Raw genomic sequence first — 8,910 nt, 5'->3', positions numbered from 1 at the left:
AATTTTGAGCTGCCTCCTTATGTTGGCTGATAAAATTTACTTATAAGAATTTGAAATGATAAATATCCTAGAACATTCAGTGTAAATTGATTTTGCTTCGATTTTATTTGCTATTTTACAGTTAGTGTTTTCCTTATATTCACACTTTTTACATATTTCAGACATTATTTTATTACTTTTTACTTACTAACTGTTAAGTATTCTGATTTCCTACAATTAACATCTGCATGATGGCTGGATCTATTAACCCTCTGCAACTGTGGTGAATTTTTTAGAGATTCTACTGATGAGGTGTCTATCAGACGTCATTTTCGATAATTTATTAAAAATAAACTATTGGCAAAATGGTAACTATTGTTTTAAGTATATAACGATCATTCCATTTATAATTTAATAAATTGAATCGTAGAATAGGTTTAAAATAAAATACATAAAAAATATTTAATAAACTTTAATGACATCACAGTTTCTTACAATTTGTACTTAGGCTAACGAAAAAATTAAAAAAATCTTAACAATCAACAACTTCAAGTAACTTAATTATTTTTCCTTCTTTTGAACATTGTATTTATACCTCGTCGTAAGAGTAAGTCTCTTGTCGGTGTAGCTCTCTCCATTTGACTCTATTCAGCTCCGCCTCCTTGATCCTTATGTTTTTTTTAGGTATTTATACCTAAAAAACATAAAGAAAATCTAAAGACATAATAAAGCACTAATCAGTCCTGAATTTGGTACTTATTTTAAAGGATTTGCCTCGATCAGCCATGTATAATATAATTATTTATGTGGTGAGGTCTCTCAGACACTATAAAAACATTCATATTTTTGTGAGGTGAGGTCTGATAGACACCATAATTACTATGAAGAAGTACACATTTTTATGAGGTGAGGTCTGTCAGACCCAGGACTTATTGCTGTGCTCACGTCTGTGGGACACCCGCAGCTCATGTCTTCCGGTGCATGCACCACGTTGCCGCTCGGGCATCACTGTCCGATGCCGCGAGTCGTTTGAGGAAGGCAATGTGCGAGACAGAGCTATATCTGCCCGTACGCCGACATATCAACAAAAAAAATATATTTGGTGGTGTCTGATAGACCGCACATCAGTCGCAGAGGGTTAATAAGGATATTATAAGAATCTAACTAGAAGCAACGAAACTAGCTCTCGTTTTTATGTTCCATTTTCAGCAGCTAGCAATAAAAAGTTCTATAAGTATCGTGGTTTTAACTCCTTGCATCATTCGAATATTAATAAATAATTTACTAGGTAGTACCTAGTAGGTACCTATAAAACAACCAGCCGTTTGCAATTCAAACTCTTTTAAGATTTCATTACTTTTAAATAAAACGAAGTAAAACATTGTTTTTATTTATATACTTTCTTGTTGCAAATGGGATGTTTCATTGTTCAGTCCTTGCTCATCCACCTTTGGTATTGTCCAATGTGCTTGTACAGAAGGTCCAGAAAGCTCATCCGCTCGTGCATCGGTCTTGATCCTAAGCGTAGTTCAGTGTTTATCTCCAAATATGGCAGTTTGTCCTGGGTTACCCGTGGCCATTGAAGAGGAATCAACTTTGACGGTTTCGGTGTTGGATTTCTGAAATAAGGATATGAATTGGTTTCTTATGAATATATTATGAACACGGACAGGCTATTGCCTATACAAGCAAAGTGTTCTATTTCTACAATTGCGCACTATTTCTTAGAATTTTAATGGACGTTGGTTCACATTCATGGTTCTTTATACACCGTGAAATTTTAGTGGTTGTTTTCCCGCAACGAAATGATTCTGCTATCGATATACAGTCGATGTGTAATCTTTTTTTTAAATAATATTAAGAAATGCCAGATTTATAAATGTGTCGAACGAAACTCGAAAGTGACCTTACACCAGTAGTAGCACTGCAGTAGTACCTAACTAATTCTTTAGAGTGAATGAAACAAAATAACCTAAAAAGTAGTTCCATTTAGTTTTCCTTCACACATTTTACGTGCAGTTAGTTTGCAGATTCTTAAAAGTAAACATAACAAGTTAAGATCAAGCTTTTAATGATCAAAAACTTAAACAAACACTTAAACTTCCCGATACCGCAATAATTGTTCGAACTGCAATCCGCCACGTTCAATACACAATCACCTCTGCCCTGTGCATGTGCTGGCGTTTGAAACTGCCCGTGGTTAAGCAGCCGCTGTGTTGCGGCGACAATTGTTCGTCCGTGTGGAACTTGGGGGTTTAAAATCCCCCGAAGACGCAGCGACTGTAAATGGTCCGGTTCCGCGTCAAGTCGCCGGGCGGCGTGGGAGTCGTAGTTAGCCCTAGCGTACAGCTGCACCATCGCGACGTACTCTAAATTAGAATATTCGTAATGTCGATCCATTTTACTAGAAATAACAGTGATGACATTGACAGGATCTGTTATCACATTAGTTTAATAAGCGAAGAGGATGTAATTATTCGATTTACCAAAGTTGACACAACGTAATGGCAAACTAATAAAAAGGTTTTATTTCAACTGTTAATCGTGAAGGAACAGTCATAGAACAGTCTAAGTAAATTTTAATTTCAGTTGTCAAACAGTAAAGCACTCTAGCCTGTTACACAGTTTAAAAAAGTAACATGTGCTTGTTTATTTGTTTATCTGTTTACAATATCGGGAACTGTCGTCGACTTGCAGTTTTAGTGTGTTACTATTGTTTTTCGCTTGTTCGAGTTTAGGTTTTTTTTTTGTAATTTTTTTTTTTTGGAAAACAGTTTATTCGTAAGTTTGTCTATCATAATTCGAAAGTACTACCGATAGCAAATCGCCCTGCCGCGGGAAAACAACCACTAAAATTTCACGGTGTATTCAATATATAGGTATATTATAACTTATAAAACATTTTTCTATTAGTCATTTTAATTTTTATTCAAAGCTTGGAAGGATGTATTTATTAATATAAATTCCTAAAAGACATAAACAATAATATTAAACTAAAAATAACTACAATTAAAATAACTAAGCTGAAAAGGCTTATTTACAGCCTCTATTATAAATTTTGGCAACTTATTGTAAACTACCGGAGGTGGATCTTTGTACGAACCACGGTCGGTTGTGTACCTAAACATGTTTATATTAACTTTGTAGTATTAAATATATTATACAATGCTATAAGTGTGCCAAAGTAAACCTTACTTGCTTCCTAAACAACAATTATCCTAGAAAAATAGACTTGAGATGTTACCATTAACAAAAAAAAATCGAATCACGTACCCATATTTTACAAAATTAGTCCACAGTTCGGTCATCCTGTCTACAATTAACATATCTTCATCACGCAAACGCTCTTTCATGTAAGATATGTCAAATAGATATCCCACCTCATCTCCATGAAAAGCACCATCCATTGTAAGTGGTGCTTTAATGCCATCTTTGAGAAAATTCCTTTCACCAGCAAATGAAAACATATAGAAGTAGGTATTGTCCACGCCACTCTCCAAATATTTACTAACAGTTCTTAGTATCGGACTGTGTAATGTAAAATCAGCATGGATATTCATTTCCGGTCTCTTGTTTTCTGCACACTGAACATCATCACCATAGTAAAATAACCGGACAATCTTATTCATTTCGTTTGAAAGTTTACTTTCATTTTTAAATTCGAAAAGAGTCTCTAAAACCAAAGACACGAAGTCTTCGCATTCATACTTACCTTTTTCTATGTCCATAGTTACTAACGGATAGCTTTCGTCGTTAGTAATACCAATCAAGACATCGACATCTCTACGAGAAATTGTGTTCAAATCAGCAGGGTATTTCGTTATATAGTTATTAGCATTCTCGAATTGCTTTTCAACACACGGTCTAAAAATAACACCAGAATCCCTTGCTGCAGCAATAAGTTCATGTGGCTCCAATTTGTTTAGAAACGATAAAGCATCGTCAATATCATGTGTTGAATAATTCAATTGTTTTGCTAATTTCATAGCAGCATCTCGATCAGGATCAGAATCTTCATTAATATGATGAGATAATGCAACGCCGCTTTGCAAAATTACTCTATTATAAAGCTGTTCCTGTAGAAAGTACTGATGATAATCCAACGTTACTGAACCAGAACTGTGTCCCACTACAGTGATTTTGGTGTCTTCTCCGCCAAAATATCGTATATTTTCTTTAATCCACCGAAGTGCTTGTACTTGATCTTTCAAACCCTGATTTCCTGGTACTTTAGAAGTATTTAGACAAAAAAATCCGTATGGGCCAACGCGATAGTTAAACGTAATGAGAATAATGTCATGCCTTACTAAGAAGCGTGGTCCATATATGTATCTGCCTGCATTTCCGAATTCGAAATTTCCCCCAAATATGTAGATCATAACAGGCAAGGGATTATCAATAGTAGGGCTGTTTGGCACGTAAATGTTGACGTGAAGACAGTCCAATGTCCCAGTGATAGTGTTGTTAAATTCTTTAACTTGTGGACAACTTGCAGTATCGTCGACTGCTTCATATATCCCTTCAAATTTGTGTGAAATAGGAGGCTGAAATTTAACATGTCTTTTTGGCTATCATTAGTTAATGTTATATTTTATATTATTGGTACAGTTATTGTACATTGAAAATAAAACTAGAATTAAACAATCAATGGTAAATAAGTGACATCACAATAGCTTTATGTTTATTTATTTACCAAAATAATATTTTGGTGTTACGTTTAAAGGAAAATATTGATAAGAATTTAGGTAACAATAAAGGAAAAAATGTAAGTCGTTTCATACCAGAAGGATAAGAATAAAAAAATACCGGATACAAAATGCACCCAAACGAGACTAGAGCGATTTTTTTTATTATTTACTCACACCAAATACGTTGTCCGGGTCCACTATCGCATACGGGATACCGAGGAACATAGAGTAGTTCCCGTCTTGGGCCCGAAGCCCCCGATAGCTCCCTACTGGAGTATGCACTATGGGTCTGAGCAACTTAAGGTCCACTGTAAGTTCTGTAAAAGCACAATGTTTAGTGACACGGTGGATATGCTATTAGATTGTATTGTCTTCTGTCTTGTGTAAAAACTCATTGGTACGTGCCAGGATTTGACCCGGCGACCTCTGGAATGAAAGTCGGACATCATATGCACTCGGCCACCACCGCTTCATAGGAAAATAAGTCGGAAATTAAAATTTGTTGCGCGACAATACGGCAAACCGGCAAACAGTTGAATTACACAGACAGTTTGAAAGAAAAAAAAATGTATTACCTGGTAGTGAAGCCTGGGTTAATTGCTGTGAAATTATTAATAGATAACATAAAAATACCGGATTAACAAACGAAATTTCAATAAACATTGACATGTGATTTCTGAGAATAGAGTATAAGTAGATATTGCTTGTCATGGTCGACTGGATTTCTGTTGAAGATGCTTCTTCTGCGATGTTGACACGGGTGCCGCCAATTTCCTTCCTTGATGAAATGAGTTCGTTGCTGGCTCTTGGCTTGTTTTTATCTTCATCGTGACCGTCACAATGTAGCTGGTAGGTACCTACTTATAGCCTGCGAGCCATGAACAGACTTCCATTGCCTATAGCATCTCGGGAGATAACTCGTTGGCAATCTGTAATGAACACTAAACATTCTCTGTCTCGAAGTCGCAACTCCGGGATACCAGACTGCCACTCTATTGAACTATAGAGACTTGTCCGTTGCCAGCGAATATTTTCACCAAGCATTTCTTTTCCCTTTAATTGTAACGCTAAGCAGATATTTTCTGCTTAACATGACTAATTTTGATATTCCACTTTAATATTGTTTATTTCATAATTCATAACGGCTCGGCCACAACATTGAGCGACTTGCGACGGCGGGAGCGAATACCATAGGTTGAAGCGAAAGGTCCGATCGCTGTGTCAAGCTCCAACCTATGGTTATCGCTCCCGCCGTCGCAAATCGCTAAATGTCGTGGCCGAGCCGTAACTGAGTACATGCTATTACTGCTTCAACTGATCGTTCTTGGTAACTCTGTCTCTCGTACTCGCTTCGGGCGTCTCAAACTAGTTATTTGCTTACTAGTTCTAGTTTCTCCAATACACAGAGAGCTGGGCCCGGAAAATGGCAGATGAACTAAAACTTGACAGTTAGCGTAAAGCTGCACCGCAAGAAACTAGCGACGGGAGATGACGTCGCGCGGGTTTATGTATTTTTTTCTCAATAACTCTACTACTACTTTTGTTTAAAAGTTTTCCCGTCAAGCCCCTCGACTATCTAGCTATTTTATACTACAATAAAGGTACTGCTATGATTTGCAGGTATATTAGAACTCAAAAAGTCAGTTACATAGACATATTTTCGTGTTTTTTTTTATTTCTATCAAGCCAACATTAACCTAGTAAAGTTTTGTTTAAAGTCTATCCTTATAACTATAGTGTAGTTTCCGTGTTTTTTACATGTTATTTGCCTTTATAAAACGTTTATAAATTCTATTTACCCAAAATTAAAAAATTGCGTTAGCCTCCTTTTAATAAGGGCAGTCACAATGTAGTAAACTAACTACAGTAGTTTCGCAGCTTTCATTAACGTAGGTACCATTTTCCGAAACTAGCTCTTAGTCTAGCTCTAGTTCGTGGTTTAAGTTCAACTGCTTGCATCATTCAGATATTGATAAATAATTAACTACATGTTAAACCGAGAAACAAAATCACGACTCGAGGATTATTTGTAATCACGATTTAAACATAAATTTAAGGGTTCTGTAGCCATTCGGACTTTACCGAAAAGACTTCGGTAATACTAGTTATACCGGTAAACTTAAGTTTACGTAGGTCACTCGATAAGTTTTGAGGTGCTCGTAATTCGAAAATGGAACGCACCTGAATTATATGTTTTTAAAAAGCAAATTTATTTAAAAATAGAACACAAGTTGCCGATTCGCTCTAATTTAAAATATGTTACAGTCATTTTCCAAAACGGTTCCCGCGTTTTTTCTTTGAAACGATGGAGCTTAACCGCGAACATTTGCGTGCTATGCTATTTTATGATTTTAAATTTGGTTTATCTGAACAATTCTGTTTGCATCGATTGCAGTCAGCGTTAGGAGATTCTGCTGCTTCACGGGCAACAGTTTTTAGATGGTTCAACGAATTTAAAAGGGGTAAAACCAGCCTCGAAGATGACCACCGAAGTGGTCGCCCGCAAACAGCAGTAACTGCAGAAAACGTGTGGACTACTCAAATGTTGGTGCGAGAAGATCCACAAATAACATACAAGGACCTAGAGAAGATCCTAGTGGTCAATTCGGGGGCGTTAATATAATCCTACATCAATATCTTGGAGTGAGGAAGCTCTGTTGTCGTTAGATCCCGCGTTTGCTCTAACAAACTGATGAAGTTGCGATTTCTGCCCTATCGGATCAAGACTGGCAAAAATGTTTTCAAAGTTGGTTTAGATGAATGGAACTTTGAATATAAAATGATAGAGAGTATTTTGAAAAAATGTAATATAAATAGTGCTAATATCTTGAATAGTTTTTCTGTATCTCAAAACTTATCGAGTGACCTACGTAATAGGACTAGAATAGAATAGAAATGGTTTATTTGGTATTGAAATACATGCTTAACCTATATTACATCTTATTCTAGTACAAGACACCAAAATGGATGCCACTCAGCATATGCCGATGACTAATGTCCTTAGCCATGCCGCTGGTTTTCAGGGCAACCAATTTAAATATATTAATCAACCTTCTAACATTGCCCGTAACATATATATTAGAGTTAGGCCAAGAAAAGTATGCAGCGATTTTGATAGAATAAGAATAAGAAGAATTTCATAAATATTCATGGCAAACTAAAACTACATTTCATACTAACGTATTATAAAAATAATATTTAAAGCATAGAGTATCTAGTTTACCACGAAAAAGTCCCGCCTCCGCATAATCCCTGAAGTCAGCGCTGGTCTTCCGGCGAGACCATTTGTGGGCCACAAACGCAACCGTACAACACGGCCCTATCAATACACGATAGCCCACGCAGTGCAAGTGTTATTTAATACGTCATAATTTCATAGATATATATGTTTGACGTTTAAAATAACACTTGCACTGCGTGGGCTATCAAAATCGCTGCAGACTTTTCTTGGTTTAACCTTATAAGTATTAACAAACGCGACAGTCGATAAAGACCATTCACACAATGTCGCGGAAACGTCCCGCAGGTGTCCCGCAGGTTGAATGCGTGTCGACGTCGACGCGCACATTTCCGCGGTTGTGACTGTAATGTAAGGGCCGCCATACACAGACTGATTTGAGCAGTCAGTGCCAACAGCTTCAAGCGGTCGCCGTTGGGTAATCTGCAGTTTCGATACAAAATCGTCATTCACGAACCGCTCAAGCAGTTGAACTTCTTCGGGCGGTTGACTGCGCGGTGAAATATCATCATGCGGTCAAGCTGCACAAGCAGTCCGTGTAACACGCGTATTCGGGAAACGAGATAATCACAAGATCTAGAGACGATATAGACATCAACTAGATTTACATTAGATATCGACTAGATGTGCCTTGGATATCTAAGTCATAACTTGTCGAAATCGTTCAAGAGGACCTCCAGAATCGCGGAAACGTCAAATTTGACTTGAAATTTATCTATCTTAAAAATATCTTTAAATTATCCATATCGTAACTTGTTGACGTCTAGTAGAGATCTAATTCATTTCTCGAATCGAGCCGTATGTTGATCACTGGGTTACTGCTCGAGCAGTCCGTGTATGGCCGCTCTAATGTTAGATAAAATGCTTATTTTACTTATTTAAGACGAACTTCTTCCTGGCGTTATCCCGGCATTTTGCCACGGCACATGGGAGCCTGGGGTCCGCTTGACAACTAATCCCATGATTTGACGTAGGCACTAGTTTTTACGAAGGCGACTGCCATCT

At 37.0% G+C, this 8,910-nt stretch overlaps 1 protein-coding gene across 1 annotated transcript; it reads right to left on the bottom strand.

Moving 5' to 3' along the window:
* Positions 1-1,408: 1,408 nt before the first annotated feature.
* Positions 1,409-8,414, bottom strand: LOC134666965 (acetylcholinesterase-like). The gene is made up of 4 exons (XM_063524275.1): positions 8,363-8,414; positions 4,842-4,984; positions 3,253-4,523; positions 1,409-1,598 (listed from the first exon to the last, which is right to left on the bottom strand). The coding sequence occupies exons 1-4, from the start codon at positions 8,412-8,414 to the stop codon at positions 1,409-1,411; spliced, it is 1,656 nt and encodes a 551-aa protein (XP_063380345.1).
* Positions 8,415-8,910: the final 496 nt, after the last annotated feature.

The sequence above is a fragment of the Cydia fagiglandana genome, chromosome 8 (assembly GCF_963556715.1).
Source record: "Cydia fagiglandana chromosome 8, ilCydFagi1.1, whole genome shotgun sequence".
Classification (NCBI taxonomy): domain Eukaryota; kingdom Metazoa; phylum Arthropoda; class Insecta; order Lepidoptera; family Tortricidae; genus Cydia; species Cydia fagiglandana.
Note: the sequence above shows the minus strand (reverse complement) of the source record. Positions and strands in the feature narration are given on the sequence as shown.

Coding starts and splice junctions, on each gene's coding strand:
- LOC134666965 (XM_063524275.1), bottom strand. CDS start 8,414: ATGATATTTCACCGCGCAGTCAACCGCCCGAAGAAGTTCAACTGCTTG. Junction 4,985..8,362: donor GAAGTTCAACTGCTTGAGCG/GTTCGTGAATGA, acceptor GTGCTTTTACAG/AACTTACAGTGGACCTTAAG. Junction 1,599..3,252: donor ACTAATTTTGTAAAATATGG/GTACGTGATTCG, acceptor TCCTTATTTCAG/AAATCCAACACCGAAACCGT.